This window comes from Sapajus apella, unplaced genomic scaffold, assembly GCF_009761245.1.
Source record: "Sapajus apella isolate SASKATOON/1434 unplaced genomic scaffold, GSC_monkey_1.0 scaffold53, whole genome shotgun sequence".
Classification (NCBI taxonomy): domain Eukaryota; kingdom Metazoa; phylum Chordata; class Mammalia; order Primates; family Cebidae; genus Sapajus; species Sapajus apella.
In genome coordinates, this window is record NW_022436993.1 from 5,276,097 (window position 1) to 5,299,246 (window position 23,150).

The 23,150-nt window shown below is 38.3% G+C and overlaps 1 protein-coding gene and 2 pseudogenes across 2 annotated transcripts in view; 2 read left to right on the plus strand and 1 right to left on the minus strand.

The window, feature by feature from the left end:
- Nucleotides 1-23,150, plus strand: part of CUNH10orf67 (chromosome unknown C10orf67 homolog) — a 118,559-nt gene that overhangs the window by 89,646 nt on the left and 5,763 nt on the right. For both annotated transcript variants that reach the window (XM_032243877.1, XM_032243876.1), the window contains 2 exons: nt 572-646; nt 731-791. In XM_032243877.1, the coding sequence (XP_032099768.1) occupies nt 572-646; nt 731-791 (136 nt within the window). The remainder of the gene's footprint in view (nt 1-571; nt 647-730; nt 792-23,150) is intronic.
- On the plus strand, nt 3,031-3,140 carry LOC116527262 (annotated as a pseudogene).
- On the minus strand, nt 12,977-14,366 carry LOC116527097 (annotated as a pseudogene).

Genomic DNA, 23,150 nt, shown 5'->3' on the forward strand with positions numbered 1-23,150 from the left:
ATCCAAAGTCCTTGGCATTTCATCTCAGCCTGTTCATTTCCAGAGTCTTCTGTCTACATTTCCATGAATTCATATATTCTTATACTCCATTGTGCCAGCCAAAAGGCTTAAGGAGATTTCCATGTAGATCTCATAATAGATCATTTTTAGAAGTATGTGCTTCCTTTAATTTCAGGTAACTGTTTCCCTTAACTGATTTCAGGAAACTGTCTTCTTTAACTTGGGAATCAGGACACCATTGCTGTAGCATTTAGTAGCTAGGAGGTGGTAGGGACAATCTTGTGGCTTCCAACCAGTTGCAAGTTTCAATTTTAGGGGCAATCAAAAGGAAATAGAGTCAGGAGAGATACTAAGGAAGAGTTTTCTTAAATTTTCTTTCAAAGTGGCCTGAAGAAGGAGTCTCCATCCTGTTGGAATAAAGAAAATGATTTTCCCAGCCATATTTGAACAAATAAGTGACAAGCATAGTTTTCATATCTTGGTCAACTAAAGGCTGGAGAACATTAAAATCCATTCGATTTGGTTAACATTTCCTCCTGATATCACAGTACATATCTTTTGTGTCTTTCAGAAAGTAAAACCCTTATTTGTGCAGTCTAAAACAACCCTGACAGGTACAGCCTCTTCAAGTCATGGAATATCTTCAGTAAGTAGCCTATTTTTCTCTATTAAATATTTACTGAGTTGATATTATTTAACTTAAGTAATGGAATGTTTGGTTCACTTACAGATAGACAGTAAGCATTCAGATGTAGCCAGTGATCAGGCATTCCCTCAACTTTCACCAAAAGGTAAGAATCTTCATTGTTGGAAAAGAGGTTCACACCAGAATGGCTACTTAGTCTAGATTAATTTTGCTTTTCTTTTTTACCCTGAGGTATTTGGTATTCTGGGTGAATGCATGACTTTTTCAGCCAATTTATAAAATGATTGCACAGATAAACTGAATAAAAGAATACTAATATATACTTCTGACTACTGATCACTGCTAATTGAAAATCAATCTAGGCCAGGTACAATAGCTCATACCTATAATCTTAGCACTTGGGGAGGCTGAGGGAAGATCACTTGAAACCAGGAGTTTGAGATCAGCCTAGGCAACATAGAAGACTCTACCTCTCCAAAAACAAAATTAGCCAGGCATGGTGGCATGCAACTGTAGCCTCAGCTACTCAGGAGGCTGAGCCGATGAGGTCAAGGCTGCAATGAGCCAAGATCATGCTGCTGTACTCCATCCTGGGCGACAGAGTGAAACTGTGTTTAAATTAAAAAAAAAAAAAAATTAGTTATACTTCAAAACCAGAAACTGCCTTCATTAGAATCTCATTTCTTTTTTTTCTTTTTTTTTCAAGACAGAGTCTCCATCTGTCGCCAGGCACCAGGCTGGAGTGCAGTGGTGCGATCTCGGCTCACTACAGCCTCCGCCTCCTGGGTTCAAGCAATTCTCCTGCCTCAGCCTCCTGGGTAGCTGGGACTACAGGTGCACACCGTCATGTGTAGCTAACTTTTTTTGTATTTTTAGTAGAGATGGGGTTTCACCACGTTGGCCAGGATGGTCTCGATCTCTTGACCTCATGATCCACCTGCCTCAGCCTCCCAAAGTGCTGGGATTACAGGCTTGAGCCACTGCGCCTGGCCTCATTTCTTTTTTTAAATTAAACTTCCAACAAACCTGAAGCTCCTGTTAAAATCTTATTTTTTTCCAACTTAATAATTAAAAGAAAAGTAGGCTGGGCCTACTTACACCTCACACCTGCAGTCCCAGCGCTTGGGATACTTGAGTCCAGGAGCTCTAGGCCAGCCTGGGCAACCTGACTGTTTCAGCCTCCTGAGTAGCTGCGACCATAGGTGCCTACCACCATGCCCAGCTGATTTTCGTTTGGTTGGTTGATTGGTTGGTATTTTTTAAAGATGGAGTTTTGCCATGTTGCCCGGGCTGAAATTATTTCTAAAGCATCATAATATATTCACATTTTATTGTAAACATGTGGATTAATGAATTTAGTTGCCTTGAAATTTATTTTTTTAACTTTAGATTCCAGGGGTACATGTGCAGATTTACTGTGTAGCAATATCGCAGGAGGCTGAGGTTTGGGCTTTCAGGGAACTCATCACCAAATTAGTGAAAATAGTATGGCATAGGCGGTTTTTCAACCCTCGCCTTCCTCCCGCCCTCCTTTTCCAGACCTGGTGTCTGTTATTCCCATCTTTATGTCCCTGCGTACCCAATGTTTAGCTCTTATAAGTAAGAACACGCAATATTTGGTTTTCTGCTTCTGTATTCATTCACTTAAGGCCTGCAATTTTAATTAGGAAGTTTAATTAACCATAGAATTCTATTCCCTAAAAATTCAGTTGAGGATTTTTCATTGAAAATTGACTTTCCCTAGCCAAATAAACCACTTTGCAAAGGTCCATTTGAAGTAACACAAATGTTGATGGCCACATGACACATAAGGCAGCCCTGCTGAAGCAAACACTGTCGCTCCCTTTTCCAATTCCTGAAAATGCAAAATGTAGAGTTATTGCCACTCTGTCTACTGAAAATCCTCTTAAAATTTATTAGCTCTCTTTTTTGCCTTACTAATAAAATTGAATATAAATGTGCCTTATGATCCATAATTTTACGGTGTGCTGTAAGGCTCATCATTCTGAATATTAATCAGCCCTGCAGAGGAGGTGTAAGATAAAATGCTCACAGCAGATGCCTGTGGTCACACCCTGAAGTTTCCTCCTATTCAATCTCAGATACAGCTCTGACATGCAATGTTCTTCCCTCTCAAGATAGTGTTGGGAAATAATCCAGTTAACAAAAGTTTCTTATTAATTGGTTCAAGTTAATCCAAAATTTACTAGAAATAATTTTTTTATTTTTACTGAATAAAAAACAACTACATGAATGTTAGCAAGAAAGCTGAATTACTAATTTTTTAACTTGGGGAGTAAATGAACCTTCTCTTTAAAAAGCACGATTTTTAGTGAGAATGCCTTGCAGATGGCTTTCATGTTGGACATTTAAAGGGCCAAAATATCTTTGCACAGTGGCAGTATTGTAGCCAATAAGGTTTATCTGAGGTGCAATTATTGCTAATCAAAGGATCAAATTAGCCAAGATTATTGTTAATCTTCACTAAAAAAGATATTCCAAGCTCCCAAAGTACTTTACAAGGTTGAGTACCCTCTTCAGACCCCAGGAAAAAGTTTAATACATTATTAATGCTTTCAAGCACTAATTCACAAATACCTATTACAGAGGTATTACATATTGATATGATTTGGATTTATGTCCTCGCCCAAATCTCATGTTGAATTGGAGAAGGGGCCTGGTGGGAGGTGATTGGATTATGCGGGCTGTTTTTCCCCTTGCTGTTCTCATGATAGTGAGTGAGTTCTCACGAGACCTGATGGTTTAAAAGCGTGTGGCACTTTCCCTCTCTCTCTCTCTCTCTCTCCCCCTCTCTCCCTCCCTCCTGCTCCGCCACTGCCACCATAAGACATGTTTATTTCCCCTCCCGTCATGATTTTAAGTTTCCTGAAGCCTCCTAGCCATGCTTCCTGTTAGGTCTGTGAAACTGTGAGTCCGTTAAACCTCTTTTCTTCATAAATTAGCCAGTCTCAGGTAGTTCTTTATAGCAGTGTGAGAATGGACTAATACAGGTACATAAAACATAAGGGGTTACTATAACCTATTTGGTAAGAGATCCCAAGCCAAACTCTTTAAAGTTACTGTTGTAATACATTCCATTATTAAATACATAAATAGAATAATAACAGTAATATGTAAAATATCCTATGGAATAGTATCCTCTCTGTTACAGAATCCTCGGTGTTGGCATCAAAGATGGAGCGTCTTAGGCTGTACTTTCACACCACAAAATACTTTGCAAAATTATGTATAGCAAGCATTCAGTGGACATAGATAATATTCTAAATGCTTTTCACATTTTTACTTTAATGTTCCCAAAAACCCTTAGAGGTAGGTACTCTTGCTTTCCCCTGTTTTCGAGATAAGACCATGGAATACAGAGAGATTTGTAAACTGCTAGGTTTATATTGCAAATAAGTGGAAGAGCTGGATTCAAATCCAGTGTGGGCTAAGGGTTCGTGCTAATCCCCACTCAGTTATTTTCACCTGCCCCAAGAATCATGCATGACAACGTGGAAAATACCCTATTTTCAACAAAACACCGTGGGAAAATCCATGTTATAACAGAGAGTGCATGGGCTTTGAGGCTGACAGACTGCTCCCAAGCTCAAGTGACTAATTACTCACTGGTACCTTCATCTCAGTGCTCCCTGCTGTATAAAACAGACTTGGCAACCCCACCTCACAGGTTTGTTATGAGGATGAGGTGAGATCATATATGTGACATGCCTAGCTAATCCCTCTCTCTACCTGTCCTCCTCAGCTGTTCATAGTACAATCCCAAGCTAAAACCTTGCAAATCTACATTTTAATTCATCCGTGAGAACCATGATTCCCTAAACAGCAGGCTAATAAATTAAAACAGCTAATCTCTCCTTTACTGCTTTTTTTTTTTCTTGAGATGGGGTATTGCTCTGTCATCCAGGCTGGAGTGCAGTGGTCCAGTCATAGCTCACTGCAGTCTCAAACTCCTGGGCCCAAGTGATCCTCCTGCCTCAGCCTCCTGAGTAGCTGGAACTACAGGCACACACCACCGCATCAAGCTAATCGCTTTATTTTCTGTAAAGACAGGGTCTCACTATGTTGCGCAAGCTGATACCTTGAGCCCAGGAGTATCCATGAGGATACACAGAGGCATGAGCCACTGTGCCCAGCCTCCTTTGCTTCTTTAATAGATGATTTTCTACCAGGCATAAGTGAAAAAATAAAATCTAGCAATAATATCAAAACATACAGTATATATTTTAAAAGGGTGATGATACAAAATATAGTTTAAAACAATGTTATATAAGGTGATATGTCCTTCCTAGGCAGATTGAAAACAACTTTTTGTTACATTGCAAGTTCTAAAAATTCTAAACAGGACAAGAAAGTGGAATGGTGCATGCACCATAGAAAGGTTAAGAGACAAATAAATCCTTGTTTCTCTAAGGGGATAGAAAAATGAGGTACAATGCTATCTGCAACATTTCAAAGCAGTTTTTATGCAGTAGTAATTATCCAAAGAGAGCACAGGTAACATTATTAATTTGTTTGCTACTTACTTGTGATAAAATTTGGGATCTGAGCTGCCCATTGTGTACTGTGCACTGCCACAGATTTTATGTACTCAAGAAGACCTTTCTCACAGTCCAGTAATTAGGTGCTGTTGACATTGCAATCTTTGGAAATGTTCTTAATGAGCCCAAAAGACACGAATCTTATAGATAAAACCTCAAAGTAACAGTGACTCTTTAAGTGGCCTGTCAGGAAAGGAAAGCTCAAACATCAGTATCTGAACCACAGGAGAAACCCAAATTTAAACCCAGATTACATTGTGTTGTTAATTCTCTGAGGCTTCTAGGGAAGAAACATCCAGGGGGTGATTTGAAAGGGGTTTTAAAGAACAGAACAATCATAATATATTAGATATAATTTAAAATCTTTCTTTTTACCCTTTGAAGCTTTGGGCCCAAAAAGTATTTTTAATAAGTATATTTTGTACTGATTTATAGAAATAAATATTCCTTGACAGTGAAGTTCAGTTGCCCCTGTTGCTTTAAACACAAAAAGAAATTTTGAAATCACCTAAGAAATTGGAAGTTAGATAAGAGAGAAAATGAAGTTTCAGGCATAAGTGTTAGCATTGTTTTGTATATTGTTTCTAAACTGTCAGCTATAATTGATATAATTTGGTAAGGTTTCCAGATTCATTTTTCAAATGCATATTTTATAATATACCAATGTATATCCAAACAATATATTTCACATATAATTGATGGCCATAAATATGTTAGAAGGAGTTAATTAGTGAATTGTGAATTAAGTACCAGGACTAAACTGATTTACTAAATACAGTGTACTAAGGGGTCTGTAAATGTTAGTGTCACTGCCACCAACTTTTCTACTACTTCCCTTATTGCTGTCAGTTACCTATTATTCAAATTTTATATTTCTAGGTCATATATGGCATCTTTTTCTTTGAGATTTGAGCTAATTCTCAACTACCTTTCCTTAGGAATTTCCCTTGCTTTTTATACATTAATTTAGAGATGTTTTCTATTAATACTTGAGGCATATAATTTGGCATATTAGATGATAAATTAAAACCTGGGGCCGGGAGTGGTGGCTCACACCTGTAATCCCGATACTTTGGGAGGCCGAGGCAGGTGGATCTGTTGAGCTCAGGAGTTTGAGACCCACGTTAGCAACATGGAGAACCCCCATTTCTACAAAAAATAAAACAATTAGCCTGGTGTGGTGACATGCACCTGTAGTCCCAGCTACTAGGGAGGCTGAGGTGGGAAGATCACCTGCTCCCAGGGAGGTGGAGGCTGCAGTGAGCCACGATCACGCCACTGCACTCCAGCCTGGGCAACAAAGACCCTGTCTCAAAACAAACAAAAACCTGGAAGATCGGCAGCCTGTCTCAATTTTTTTTTTCCAAATACAGTGAATTCCCAGTGGTATAGAAAATGGTTAGGATGACCAACTGGATTAGAGAAGTGATGACAACAATAAGAGGCTCCCTCTCTAACTTAGGCTCTGTCTTTAGGTCAGATTGCTATTGAAAAATGTTAAAAATGATAAGGGAAGGTGACCCATATGCTTTGAAAATACAGTGTTAATCTTTGAGGTAAATAGGTGGGTAATTATTTGAATTTGCAAGATCATAAAAATTTAGTAGGAAAAAGGTTAGACTAATACATATTAAAATGTCCCTTATTAATTTGATGGACTGTCTTATTTCAGTCTAGCGTATTTTTGTTTTTTGAGACAGAGTCTCACTCTGTCACCTGGGCTGGAGTGCAGTGGTGTGATCTTAGCTCACTGCAACCTCCGCCTCCTGGGTTCAAGTGATTCACCTGCCTTAGCCTCCCAAGTAGGTGGGACTACAGGCACGTGCTACCACACCTGGCTAATGTTTTGTATTTTTAGTAGAAACTGGGTTTCACCATGTTACCCAGGATGGTCTCAATCCTGATCTTGTGATCCACCTGCCTCAGCCTCCCAAAGTGCTGGGATTATAGGTGTGAGCCACCACACCCAGCCTCAGTCTAGTGATGTTTTTAAGCATACATAAACAATATGTCATTTAATAAACACCACTAAACACATTTCTTATTGCACCCACACCTGGGGCTTAACGCTCTCTAAGGCAGGAGACAAGAATGTTTCTGGTGTGTGTTGTTAGTTCAGTTGGGATTTCTACCCTGTGACAATAATTTCATCCCAAAGCTTGCTGCCTAGTTGCAGACTGATATTGTGGTCATTTAAGAGGCATTATAAACCACATAACCCATTATGGTAGTAACAAAATATTGAGAAAGGATTTAATTAGTGCAGAGACGAGTGGGTATCAACTTTTTAATTTAGGAACAGGTCTGCTGGCAAAATGTTACAGGGTATTATACATGGATTCATGCAAATCCATGGGCTTATCGAGCGTACCCTTAACTGAATTTGCCATGACATCTTTGTATATGAAAGGTACCATATTAATATTCCTTTCAACTCCAGGAACTCCCAGTTTGGAAATCTAGGGAATAAACTGAGATCAGAAGAGCGGTATTTAGTAAGTGTTGGTGTTTACGAATGTCACTGGGTTTCAGTCTTTAGCTTATCACATTCCTGACTTGTTCAACTTCTTTAATCAAAGTTCCCCATCTTCAAATAAATCACATGGGAAAAAAGTATGTTACAAGAAGCAATTATTAAATTCTACACAAATGTAAGCTAGAGTTGATCAAAAAACAATGAAATAACTTTATTTATAGACATAGTTAATGTAGAAATTTTTTATTACGAAATATTTCAGATATTCAGGGAATACTGAGAATTATATGTTGAACACCACATGGCTCTATTAGGCTTTGGCATGCTTGAGTCATAAACATAAGACAGTGAGGCTTAAGTTGATATAATTCCCATCTTCCCTCCCCGGAGGTAACCACTGCCTTCATTTTAGAGTTTGTCAATCATATATATTTTATATCACTACACACACACACACACACTCATACATACACATGTACAAACAATTTACAACATCATTTGGCATGTTTTCAAGCATTATATACATGATGGTGGAATGTATGTCTCCTTAATTTTTACCTATAAATGTTTCTGAAATTTATTTACAGTATTTTGCTATAAGTAGCTTGAGTTCATTTATTTTACCTGCTGTATAGTATATTCCATCGTATAATATGAATATTCTGCAGTATATCCATTCTGCTGTTGATGGAAATTTCAGAAGATTTTCAATTTGTTAGATTCAGAAATAGCTGCTATTTCTCATAGTGTACATGTACAAGAGGTTCACTAAATACTGAGAAGAGGAACTAAGTTCTAGTAATTTTACTAGATAGTGTCAGATTATGGTAGTAAATGGTGACACTAATTTACACATATATCAGTAGGTTATGAGTTTGTACTGTTCTATTTTCCTGCTAACATTTGGAGTTGCCATGTTTTTAATTTTTGCTGATTTAATGGGTGTGAAATTGCATTTAATTCTTTTATTTGAATTTTCCTGATAACTAATAAGAATAATTTTTATATGTTTATTGACCATTTTAGTTCCTATTCTATGAATTGCTTGGTGCTAGACGTAGATGACTTTTCTGTTATTAGAATCTATATATTCTGCACATTATCTCTTTGTTAGTTTCACTCTTCACAAATATCTTCTTCCTGTCTATGGCGTCTCTTTTAACCTTGCTTTTGATGTCTAGTTGAATCAAATTTTTAAAAAGTTTTTATGTATTAATATTTTTAATATTTTAATTTATGAATTGTTCTTTTACTACCTTTCCTAGAAAAAATTTCCTACTCTTAAGTTTATAGAGACAATCCCACATTGTCTTCTAAAAATATTACCAATTTGACTTTCATACTTAAGCCTTTTAAAGCACCAGAATTAATTTTTGTAGAGGATGTAGTTTGGAGTCTTTTTTGTTCCAATAGAATAGCCAATTATCATATTGCCATTTATCCTCCCTTTCTTGCCCCCTCCCCATTTGTAATGCTACCTCTGACATATGCCAAACTTCTGTGTCAGTAGGAGCTTTTCCTAGGCTTTTCATTCTGTGCAGTTTACCTACTTCTCTTTTCTACTATTTTCTACTCAAGTTCCATCTGTTGGTATTTTGATATAAAGAATAATTTGGGAGAATTAACATTTTTATGATATTGAATCCTTTCAGCTGTGAATACTTTACAACTTGCCATTGATTTGGAGCCTCCTGTATCTTTTAAAATTATGTTTTACGCTATCTTCATGAAAGTTGTACATGTCTTTTATTGGATTTATTCCTGAGTCACTTATAGATATAAGTAAATTATACTTTTTGTTGCTATTATGAAAGGAATCATTTTTCTATGATCATTCTAAGTGTCTATTACTGTTGACTGCTTTTACGCTTTTGATCTTATGTTTAACACACTTGCTGAAGCCTATGAGTCTTACAGCTTGTCTGAAAAGTCTCTTTTTTATATTTGGACAATCACATCATCTAAAATTGGAAAGATGTCTTTTTTTTAACTTTTAAAAAGTATAAGGCTGGGCATATGAACATTTATTGAAATACTGAAAAAAAATTCAATTTTGTTGAGAAATTCCTGGCAAGAACTGACATGACAATATGTATTTCATTAAGGCTGGGCATATGAACATTTATTGAAATACTGAAAAAAAATTCAGTTTTGTTGAGAAATTCCTGGCAAGAACTGACATGACAATATGTATTTCATTGATACCATAAGAAAACATCAAGTAACTGACTTCACACTCTAAACATTGCATGGATTCAAGTCCAAGGTAGCTGCAGATCTGTGATACAAATATTCAGACATTACAAATTGTCTGTTTACAAACATAGACCAACTATAATAAACCAAGTTAAGCCAAAAACCTCTACATCTGAGTCTGCTTTTACCAATAAGTCCTGTAATTGATAAGGCAGTTGCCAAGTAAATGTCAGGTTACAAATCAGCTAACAATCAACATTAGAGAAGCTTTACTTGTCAACCTTAGGTGAACGGACACTGGCTGTGATGCATTTTAGCTTATCAGCTCCTGTCATTGGTGTGACCAGCACTGTGGATGTCACCCTCTGTGTTGCCGATCTTTCTAACCATTCTCATGATTTGATCTACTAGGTTAACAACATGCCAATATGTGACATTTTTTAGGTTCAGTTTTCAGTAGGGAGTACTGTATCTTTAAAATAAGAAAACACAGATTTTAAGAGTCAATGTAGCCAGGTGTGCTGGCATGCACCTGTAGACCCAGCTATTGGGAAGGCTGAGACGGGAGGAATGCTCGAGCCCAAGAGTTCAAGGCCAGCCTGGGCAACATGTGAGATCAAGATCCTGCCTCTTAAAATAAAATATAAAATAAAAATCAACATACTTGATTTTTTGGCAATGTTAAAGACCCTCCAAATAGTTATAGTCAAATCTCATAATTGTCTCCACCCACATTACACGTGCATGATGGAACTGTTTCATCAACTGTTGACAATACCATTCCTCTCCATGTGTCTTCTAGCCAAGTTGTTTTTCAGCTGGGGCAGGCGATGATGCCGCTGTTCTCTGTAATGCTTTGGGTATGAGCTCTGATCGGTGATGTTGCCTTGTCCTTTGAGCCATGAAGATAATACAGGGGGCTGATACTGTGCATAAGTCGAAGCCCAGCTTAGCTAATGTGTACCCTTCATGTGGACGAGTAGTTAGAGGTGATTAATAAAAGTAGTAAAATAATCCTCATTATATAGACAGACATAATAACTAATATCTTTGATATACAACTTGTAATGCTTGGAAAGGAAAACCAGGTAAGATTCCACCTTGTTGTTTACTTGAAAAACAGAGGAAGCTACAAGTCACATAATTTACAATAGATATTAAATAAACTACAGTAGGAATTATGAAGATTTACAGACACTTAATCAAGCGAATGATTTTAATTCATTAAGACTCTTCTATGTCCGTGAACTAAGTTCTACCAAATTGAAGACATGCTTCAGTAAACACATATATTTGGTTTCTTCAGTCTTGGCTATATCTTATACAAAGGTGAAACCAATAAACAATAATTTAGCATCATAATTGTCTACAGTTAAAACTATGATATACAATGTAAATACATTCTCAAAAGCCAGAAACATTTATGAAAAAATTAAAAGACTAGGAGATACTTTTATTTTTTACAGTTTCTACAAGTGATTGTGCCGCCAATAATCTCAAAAAAATTAAAGTCTAAATGAGATTCCCGTTTTTGATTTTAGTGTCTCATGACATAGAATAATTAAGTACTGTTAAAAATAATTACCAATCAGAAAAATAACATTAAGGAAATAACTGTTTTTGCTATTTTGTTATATCACAGATCCTCCTGCCCCTCAGGACCTAAAGAATGTAAACCCTATATTTTATTTGACTTTAAAGTATTAATACTTTATTTTAAACAAATGTTGATCCACATCTGCACAGCTACCTTTTAGAATTGTGAAATAAGGCAAGACTTTCATGCCTGTGACATCGTATATTAATAATACTGATAATAGTCGTTTGGAGAATTTGTGATTCTTTGTCCTCCAATGCTTGTTCTACAACAGACTTTGGTCTATGACTTAGAAAGGTCAGTATCGCTCTCTTCCTTTCCCCTTTGGGGAAGATTTGAATTACTTTAATATCTTTCCAACCATATGTAAAAATCACCATTTCCTTCCCAAGTTTTGAGGATGTTCACTTGCAGGAAGAATAAACCTTGAGTCAATACATCACCTCATCCTTTTCTTTCTCTTTGCATAGATTAACATGCATCAATGTTGTTTCCAACTACTTAGAACTGTGACTATTTGACATCCTAGCCAAATATGTTTAATGTTTTATTTTTAAATGAACTACAAACCTGGAGGATGAAAAAGACTGATGTATCCTAACAAGATTTCCTGCCAAAATTTTTTTATGAAATCCAACAATGGCAAAGCCGCATTTCAGCAACAGTAGCAGAAATAAGGTCCACGTTGCTTTAGCTGTGGAGTACTTGCTTTAAAAGTTTGTAGTCATTTCCCTTAATATTAATTAACACTTATGTAAGATAGAAGAGGGATACTGCCTGCATTTTCTTAACATCATGAACACATAGCAGAACAAACCTCAGAACATATTTAAAATGGCAAGCTAACATATTAATAGAATTTCTTATTAGCTGTTTGCAGGTCTAAGACACAGGCATTCAACATTAGGCTGTTCATGATTTGGTGGAGCTACTACTGGGTGTGGCTGAACACAGGTCCTTAGTACAGATTCGGCGACCACAGGGCAGAAGTGCTGGGGCCTTCAGAGGAAGAGGGAGGGGCTATTGTAGGCTCAGCTGACACATTCTTGAGAATTGTTTCAGTTCAGCTTTACCGTGGAGGAATCCTGTAAGCTCAAATCCCCTTCTGTATAAGCCTAGTTAATAAGATTAGTTCCTAAGTTTCCTCATAGCAGAGATCAGTTTAAATATACAAGAATTGTTCTGTCCATTTTTATTCTGACCGTGTTGGTATCCACCTGTGAGTTCAATCCACTCCATTTCAGTGTCTTTTATATGGAATCCTCTGGGGATGTGAAGCCTTTGATTCACAGCTTGCAATACAAATACCCTGCTACGTCATTTATTTGCTGTTAAGTATTTGATTATTATGCCTTTTTAAATCCAGTGTCTTTAAACCAAGTTTTTAATTAATGTTGCTTGGAGCAGTTCAGAGTACTTTTTTCTTCCTGTTCTTCTTCCCCTTCCACTCCCCCCAGTGTCTTTTTGTTTTGAAAGCAGAGCTCCTAGAGGTTGTAACTAACTTACGCTCTTTTTACATGCAACATTTCAGTGAGAAGGCTATTACAGGGCACATCCCCATTCAGTGCTTGTAGTAGAGGTATTCTTCGGCCTGCAGGCTGATGGCCCAGATTTCAGGTAGTCCAAGAAGTAGCTGTCCAAATTTCTGTCTGTTGCGGGTAGTTGCACGTTGTGTTGTCCAGCAGGGCCGCGTTGACTTGTTCCCGGACATCTTCTACCAGCTGGAAGTTTTCAAGGTTTTTGACATCTAAACTAAAGAGCACCAAGAATTTCAGACATACAAACTCTCGTTGATCAAACTGGAGAGAACGAAGTTTTGCCACTAACTCCTGTGCATGACTCATGAGGTTGTTGAGGGTGGCCCCAGCTTGTGATGCTATCATAGAAGAAGATGGGTCCTTCCTTTCCATGTACCACTTGTCAGTAAATGCGGTCGAGGATTAAGAGCTCACTCCAGCAGTTCTGAAGCAGCTTCATTTGGTTATCAACCTTAAGTTCTCTGAAGGAGATACTACTCCTGGCCCACTCAACAACGGAGAACGAGTTTGATCTGCCATTTTGCACATAAGCCCAAGGATACTCATGCTTGCTTTGGTTAGCCTGCTCTTGCTACAAATAGGCCATGATTTTAGCCTGGACTTGAGGCTCATCTGGCTCACACTTCAAGACTTCCAGTATCAGATGTGGGATGCTTGCTGGAGAGCTTGTCTGGTAACTATCCATATATGAATAGCCCATTATGGACTAGGGTGAGCTGGTATAGGGGTCTGGTACTCAGACTTGATGGCCCAGCTAGGAAAGTGGCCATATGTTTGGTAACCTTGCAGGCTGCCGTGAGGGGGCATTGTCATGCTAATGGGGGATGTTACAAAGGAAGTTCTGTCTAGTCTGTAGGAGGCAAGACAGCATGATTCACAGGTAGGCCTTTGGAGGCAGAATGGATGTTTTGAATTGCAGAGGAAATGGTCAGGTCAGAGGTAATAGCTTGGATCGTCTGAGACACGGCTTCTAGCTAAAGTCCATTGGATCAGATGAGGGCTTTTTTCTGTTGCTTCAGGGCCCTGTCTGTCTTAGACATTGGCCCAAACTCACTCCTTCCTCCACGCATTTGGTCGGCCCTTACAGCTTCTAGCTTCATTCCAACACTTAGACATTTTGAAAATAACAGTAAGGACAGTGCTTTCTCTGTGTTTTGTCAACTTGGTAGTTCTGGTTTTCTATCCATGTGTACCTTTTATTATTTTGAACTGTTCACTTAAAAAATCCCTTGCAGCTTTCACGGGTGAGGAGCCCATAATGGTTCCCAGACACTTTATCTCCGCATACGGGACACAGCTCTTCCAGATCTTCATCGAAGGAGTAATTCACCATTTTAAATGGAGACACCTAGAGAGAATTTAACTGGTGGCGGAGACCAGAGACTAGAACTTGGGAGGCCTGGGAGTTGGTGGTGGGGCTGGGGGACAGCTCTGCTCAATTGCCTTGTGCATTCTCTATTTCTTTGCACTCCCTCTGCCAACTTCTGGTAAACTTCTCTCCTTTCGCCTGACTTCCCCTCCACCTCTTTCTTTCCAGTGAGACTCAAGACTTGTCTCTCATATGTACTTCTTTTTTATTTGTTTCCTTTCTTAACGCACTGGCTAGGATTTCCAGTATTGCCACAGAGCAGTCAGTGGCACCCTTTTCTGGTTTCTGTCTCTAAGAGGATAATTTCCAAAGTGTTACTGTGAAGTTTGATGCTATATTGTAAGTCTGTCATAGCTATTTTTCTCAAGTCACTAAAGTCCTCTTCCATAGCAGGTGCTAAAAGTTTTTATGACAAATTGATGGCTAAGTTATACCTGGTTTTCCCATTTACCTATTAAGCTAATTATTGTGATCTTTCTCCTTTGATTGTTAATGTTGAAATATGTTAACAAATTTTCTCATGTTGAATTATATTTCTTAACTTTTGTGTTCATAGATAATTTTAATTTTCTGGTAATTTATTTATAATTTGCTTTCTGAGTTTGGTCTATAATTTTTTCCTAAATTATCATCATCTAGTTTGGATATAAAGGCTATACTCAACTCAGTAGGAAGGATTAGCTTCTTCTACCTCTTTTTTCAGACAATTAAAGTTAGTATAAAATAGGTATCTCTTCTTTGATGGTGTGAAAAATCTGTCAAACTGGATCTAGTGTCCTTTGTGAAGGTGGGAGAGATTTTCTAATACAAATTACTTTAATAGCTGTTCTATGTTTTATTGAGTCAATTGCAGTGACTTTTTTTTAAACAATCCATTTGATCTAGGTTTTCAAATACATTGAAATAAACTTGTTCTTTGTATTCTCCTATTAATTTTAAAATGTCTGTAATTATGCCCCTTTTCTGCCCCAGATGTTTACTTTTTTTTGAGACAGGGTCTTGCTCTGTCACCCAGGCTGGAGTGCAATTATGTGATCTCAGCTCACTGCAACCTCCACCTCCCAGATTCAAATGACTCTCTGGCCTCAGCCTCCTGAGTACCTGGGATTACACTTGAGTGCCACCATGCCTGGCTAATTTTTGTATTTTTAGTAGAGACAGTGTTTCGCCATGTTGTCCAGGCTGGTCTCGAACTCCTGATATCAGGTGATGCACCCACCTCAGCCTCCCAAAGTGCTGGGATCATAGGCATGAGCCACTGCACTCAGCCTCTCCCTGATGTTGTTGTATATATTTACCATGTGTTTGTTCTTACTCCTGTCAAACTGTTCTATAATTTTTAGTCTGTTTTAAAGTACTAATTTTTGGTTTATTAATTTGCTCTACTGTTTTTGGTTGTCAGATTTATGTGTTTCTCTACTATTTTCTTCTATTTTTAAAAGATACTTCTGTTTTTTCCTCTAGCTTACTCATTTTTTTCATTTTTATTATATATTAATAAATGCATTTATGACTCTAAAAATGTTTTAGTTGTATCCCATAACTTTTGACAGTACTTTAACTGTTGCTTGGCTCTAAATATTTTATTCCATCATGGTTGTCTCTTTTTTTTTTTTTGAGATAGAGTCTTGCTCTGTCACCAGGCTGGAGTGCAGTGGCGCAATCTTGACTCACTGCAACCTCCGCCTCCCGGTTCAAGCGATTCCCCTGCCTCGTCCTCCGAAGTAGTGCACCACCATGCCTGGCTACATCATGGTTGTCTCTTTAAAACATGAGATTTTTAAATATGCTTTGTTGAGTTTCCTTTACCTTTAATTAACGACTCCTAATTTCCTTGTAACCTTTCCATTAGCTCATCTTACTAATTTGGTAGTTCAGACATCCTATATTCTTCTAATTTATTGTATGCCTAATCTCTTTCTTATGTTTTCTGAAAGAGGAATATAACAGTATCTCACTATGACTGAAATTGATCAGTTTCTCTTAGTAATTCTGTCCATTTTTTGTTAGGCATTTTAAATCTGTGTTAAATGCTTCCTAATTTATACATTTTTTTCTTGGTGGATTGTTGCATGCACTGGCCTCTTCAGCCCTGATAATTCTTTGACATCTTAAATTCTATTGTATCTTATATCAATAACATTATAATAGCTTTCATATTAGTAATATTTGCATTGTATCTTTTTATTTTTCAACATTTTTATGATTATATTGGATTCTTCTTTTTTAAGCAACTTAAAATGGTACCTTTTTTCTTTCTAGTTCTCTTTGATAATATCTACTTTTTAACAGGTAAATTTGTTGTTTACCATTGTGATTATTGATACATTTGGACTTATTTCTGTTACCTTGTCTTTGTATTTTCTGATATTTTGCTTTGCTTTCTATTCCTTCTTGCTTTCCTTTAGATAGATAACATTTTCTGTATTTTGGTTTCCCCATGCTGATTTGAAAGCTAAAAGCTGTGTTTCTTTTCTTTTAGTGTACCTGTTTATACACGTGCATGTTTTAGTATATGTGTATGTTTAGAAGTATCTTTACTTCAATAATTCGCTTTGTGCAGGCCTATTGCTGGTAAATTCTGTTTGCTTTAATTTTTACCTCACTCTTGATAGTAATTTAGCAAGGCATGAAATTCTAGGTTTGCAGTCATTCCTCCCTTTACATTTTCTTATTGTATCATCACCTTTAAGCCCCTACTTAGGGTTATAAGAAATCTGGTGTCAATTTTTCAATCATTTGTAGTTAATGTTTTCTTTATGATATTCATTGTATTCAATGATGTATTTATCTTTATCAATATTCACAGTAAAATTTGGATCTGATGATTCATGTATTTCTTTACTTCTATAAATTTCTCAGTTACTACCCTTTCAAATATTATTTGTACATTTTCTATGCTTATTTCTTCTGAAGCACCTCTCAATCTATTCTCCATGCCTCTAATCTACATTTTCTAGTTTTCTTTGCTGTTGTTGTACATGTGGGTGAATTCTTCAATAGTACCTTCCAACTTTCTAATTCTCTCTTTAGCTATGCCAATTTATCCCATGTTTTACTGTGTCATTTTAGTGACTCCTTTGTTTCCAAAAATTTTAATTGGTTCTTTTTCAAAGCCACTGTTCTTGTTTTATTCTGGCCTATCTTGTATCATAACTTATTTTTCTTTTTTTAATGATAATTATCATTAAGCATGAATTTGTCGAACATACTAAACGTAAATTGTAAAATCTTTATCAGACTGTTTCCTCCACTTGTCTGGAGTGAATTCACATCTGCTTCTCTTGCTTTTGTCTTGCCTAGCATTCTCTCCTTTGTTTATTTTGGAACTTAGGTTTGCATGCTCAAGTTTTTAATCTCTCTGAATACAGAATTTCCTGAGTATAGTTCTGTGGCTGCTTCTTGTACCTCTCTCACTCCCAGTTTACAGCCAGTTCTTATAAGTTTGGGGGCACCTACTTTGCTGTGACATGAAGGGCCCTGAAGACTCCAAGCCAGCAGGTGGTTTAGCTCAGTTCCTCTGCACAAAGTGAGTTTGTGCCCTCTAACCTTCTTAGGCTCGTAGCTTTCTACAATGCCATAGCCCAGGTTAAAAACTGTTGTTGTTGTTGTTTTTCAGCTTCCTTTCATTAAAGCTTCTGCCTTCTAGAAGTGAATTTGTTCTTCCACCCAGCATGAAGCACATTTAGCTTCCGTTACCAAATACGAGCTTTATTCTTGACCATCAGGATGAGTTTCTGCAGCTGAAACAAGAGACCTGTGGTTTGGGCTATGTATTCCTTTGCTAAGGCTGCCATGCAAATTACCACAAACCAGGTGGCTTAAACCACAGAAATTAATATTCTCACAGTTCTAGAGGCTGGAAGTCTGAAATCAAGGTAAGGTTGGTTTATTCTGAGGACTGTGGGGGAGAATCGTTCCCTGACTGTCTCCTAGCTTCTGGTAGCCCTGAGTGTTCTTTACTTGTAGACGACATTCTCCCTGTGTCTTCACACTGCTTTCCCTCTACCTACACCTCTGTATTCAAATTTCTTCCTTTTATAAGGACACGGACATAATTAGATTAAGGCCCACCCTAATGACCTCATCTTAACTTGATCATTTGCAAAGATCCTATTTCTAAATAAGCTCACATTTATAGGTACTGGAGGTTAGGACTTCAGCATCTTTGGGGGAGACACAATTCAATTCCTAACAGGCTGGCTTGTTACTTCACGTTTCATTACCAGAGACATGTTTACCTTGTTTTTCCCAGTATGTCTTTTTGTTTTCTTTTTAAATTTTATCTATCAGGCCCATATGGAGTCCTGAGTCATGAACTCACTCTACCATTGTTCTGTCTTCTTCCCCCACCAAAAATATCCTGTGTGTTCAATTCAGTTCTCTTCATGTTCCGGATGAAAGAAGCTTCATTTGATTTCCACCTTATTATCTATTTTAAGAACACTTTCCCTTTGTAAACAGCTGCACAGTTATTGTTATCCCATGTATCGAAAGCATACCTTAAGTCTGCCATTTTTTTTAAGTCTCTGTTGCACCTTCGTAAAAGTCTTTTCCTTGTGTATCCTGTCTGTGACCTAGACAGTAAGTTGCCTTTTCTGGAAAAGCATATGTTACAGGTTGAATTGTGATGCCACACACCCTGCCTCACAAAAATATGTTGAGACTTTAACTCCAGGCTCCTGTGAATGTAATCTTATTTAAAAATAGAGTCTCTGCAGATGTTATTAAGCAGTGGTCTTCCAGGTAGACTCAATTCGGTATAACTGGTATCACAAAAGGAAGATGCTGTGAAGGCAGAGACACACAGAGAGACACCATGCGATGACAGAGATTGAAGTGATGCAACCACAAGCCAAGGAATGACAAGGATTGATGGCCACGGCCTGAAGCTAGAAGGAGGCAAGGAAGGATTCCACCCAGGCTCTCGTGGGGAGAGCATAGCCTTACTGATTTTGGACACCTTGATTTTGAACTTTCAGCCTCCAGAACCGTGAGACAATTCATTTCTGTTGGTTTCAGCCACCCAGTTTGTGCTACTTTGTTATGGCAGCCCTAGCAAGCAAATACAAGGTAGCAATTTAATAACTTACATGACATGACATTAAATAACCGGATACCCGCTATTCCAGATGTGTTCAGTGGCTGTATGTTTTCAGTCTGTATTAAGACTTAGGGTAAGGAGTTCTGCCATTCAGTGCCCACCATACAAGAGATATGTTCCCTTGGTCAGTTAGAAAGCTACCTCTTTCAAGCTTCGACCTATGTTCTAGCATTAAGGAATCAAATTGGATAAGGCTTGTGTATAAGTGTGCCTGCCACTTTCCTGGAAGTTAGCAAGTGACCTGTACATGTTTGATAAAACTGAGTCTGAGGCCAGGCATGGTGACTCACATCTATAATCCCAGCACTTTGGGAGACTGAAGTGGATGGATCACTTGAGGCCCGGAGTTCAAAACCAGCCTGGCCAACATGACAAAACCCTGTCTCTACTAAAAATACAAAAATTAGCTGGGAGTGGTGGCAGGTGTCTGTTGTTCCAGCTACTTGGGAGGCTGAGGTGGGAGGATCACTTGAACCCAGGTGTTGGAGATTGCAGTGAGTTGAGACCATGCCACTGCACTCTAGGCTGGGTGAGAGGGTGAGACTCTGAAAAGAAAACTGAGTGTGAAGTTAACTCCGTTTAGACTCCTGATTTCATGAACTTATGTTATGGTCTCGCAATATCCCTATTTGTCCTGGAGAACACCACCGTGCCCCAGTCCTCTCTTCCTATAAGCATGCCCATGCCTCTTTTTCCTACTCTCTCCTTCGCTTCCTCTGGAAGCGGCTGCCCTCTGCTCCTCCTTCCCTTTGATGTGAGCCCTCCTGAGAGAAATTGGAACCTGTTTCCTCCCCTTTTCTGGCTCTAGTTTCCTCCACTTTTCTCCTGCCTTCACTGCTGTCTGGCACTGCCATCCACCAGGTCACCAGAATCCAGCAAATGCCAAATACAATTTCCAGTCCCCATCCCACTTGACCTCACCCCAGGATTTTGTTACTGCTAAGCATTCCTTAATTCCTGTTTTCCTTTTCTTTTCTTTTTTTTTTTTTAGATAAGGTCTGGCTCTATCACCCAAGCTGGAATGCGATGCCACAATCTCCACTCACTGCAACCTCCACCTCCTAGGCTAAAGCGATCCTCTCACTTCAGCCTCCCAAGTACCTGGGACTACAGGCATGTGCCACCATGCTCAGCCAGTATTTATATTTTTTGGAGTGACAGGGTTTTGCCATGTTGCCCAGGCTGGTCTCAAACTCCTGAGCTCACGTGATCCACATACCTTGGCCTCCCATAGTGCTGAGATTACAGGCCTGAGCCACTGCACCTGGTTTGTTTTTTAGTTTTTTTCAAATAGCATTATTGAAATATAATTGACAGGCCAACAAACATGAAAAAAAGCTCATCATCACTGGTCATTAGAGAAATGCAAATCAAAACCACAATGAGATGCCATCTCACATCAGTTAGAATGGTGATCTTTAGAAAGTCAGGAGACAACAGATGCTGGAGAGGATGTGGAGAAATAGGAATGCTTTTATACCGTTGGTGGGAGTGTAAATTAGTTCAGTCATTGTGGAAGACAGTGTGGTGATTCCTCAAGGATCTGCAACCAGAATACTATTTAACTTAGTAATCCCATTACTGGGTATATACCCAAAGGATTATAAATCATTCTACTATAAAGGCACATGCACAAGTATGTTTACTGCAGCACTATTCACAATAGCAAAGACTTGGAACCAACTGAAATGCCTTTTGATAGACTGGATAAAGAAAATGTGGTACGTATACATTATGGAATATTATGCAGCCATAAAAAAGGATGAGTTCATGTCCTTTGCAGGGACATGGATGAAGCTGGAAACCATCAGTCTCAGCAAACTTAAAACAGGAACAGAAAACCAAGCACCGCATGTTCTCACTCATAAGTGGGAGTTGAACAATGAGAACACATGGACACAGGGAGCCCATCAGGTGGTGCCTAGGGGAGGGATAGCATTAGGAAACACACCTAATGTAGATGACGGGTTGATGGGTGCAGCAGACCACCATGGCACGTGTATACCTATGTAACAAACCTGCACATTCTGCACATGTACCCCAGAACTTAAAGTATAATAATAAAAAAATTAAAATATAATTGACAAATAAAAATTATATACACTTAAGCGAAATGATCGCCACAATCAAGCTAATTGACATATTTATCATTTCACCATTTTCTTCCTCTCCCTCATTTCTTCCTTCATCCTTCTCCTCTTCCTCCTCCTCCTTTTGTGATAAATTTCAAGTATACAATACAGTGTTGTTAACTATAGTTACTCTGCTGTACATTAGATCTTCAGAATTTATTTGTCTCAGATAACTGAAACATTGTATCCTTCACCTTAATCCTCGAAAAGCTCCCCTCTTGACTTCTAAGACACCAGCCTGTCCTCGTTCTCCTCCTCTTCCTTCTGAGAGCGCCCTTCTCAGTCTCCCCTGGTTGCTCATTTCTGCTCCTGCTCTGTGTCTTAAATGTTGAGGTTGCTAAGGATTTCATATTTTGCTTCGCTTTTTCACACTTTGTTATTCCCCTGTTGAATCCTTCAGCAGATCTCTATGGCTTTCAAGATAAAATCAACTTCTTCAGTTTAGCCTACGAGACCATTCATAACCCCTGCCTCTCCCTTATGTGAGCTCTCTAACCTAGTGGTCACAAATGACTTGCAGTTCCCTGCTGTTTCATGCCGTTCCCTGCACCTGTGCCTACACACAGGCCTTTGTCTAGGTGGTGGGTCTTCTGCCTGGTCTCACTGAGCTACTTTGTTTAGCTGGTCATTGATGGTTTTATGCTGGCTGTCTGCTGGGGTAACAGGGGTAACCAGACCTCATGTCTCTCATAATCAAGTAGGCTAAGCCAGGCTTGCTTTCATGGAGGTCTCAGGGTTCTCCAGAGCAGCAGGAGAGAGCGGATTTCAATGCACAAGGATTGTTCAAGTCTCTACTGGGGCCACATTTGCTCTTAGCCCATTAGCCAAAGCAAGTCACATGGCCAAGACCAGAGTCAACATGAGAAGGAACTGCAAAGGTTGTGGATAACAAGTGGAACACACTACTTAGCCTTCTGGGTGTTACCTTCTCTTCGTTAATTCATTCACTCATTTGTTCCACAGTCTTTATGAATACCTAAGCAAAGCCCTAGGCAAGGCACTGAAGATACAGAAATTTTTCTTAGTGACTGGAATTTATGTTCTAAGACAGTCACTCAATAACTAGCACATTCTGTAAAAGACAAGGATTTGTGGAGGTCCCAGAAGGCAAGGTGGGCCTCAGGAGGTCTCTCTGCATTCTTCACCATTTCTGCAAAAATTGCTACCTTGTTATTCAGAATTACATATTAATAGCCACTTTTTCCATAAGAATCAGAAACCAAGAGTCAGAAACAAAATTTTAAATATTTTCAGTGTGTATGTTTTTAAAACTGTGACTGAAATATTACTGCATTTCTTTGGGAACCTACACATTTAAGCATGAAACTGATAACAGCATTTTCACTAAATATGCAGATGTCAAGGTGAGTTACAGGTGAGTTACAGGAGCATTTAACATTTCAATTCCTTAGGCTCCAAGTTGTTCACCTGTTCATAGGAAAAAATAGCTGCTTGTAACTTCAAATTCATACATGCAAAAATTGCAGAGACCAAACGTTCAAATGAAAATCATTTTAGAGACAACTACCTAAA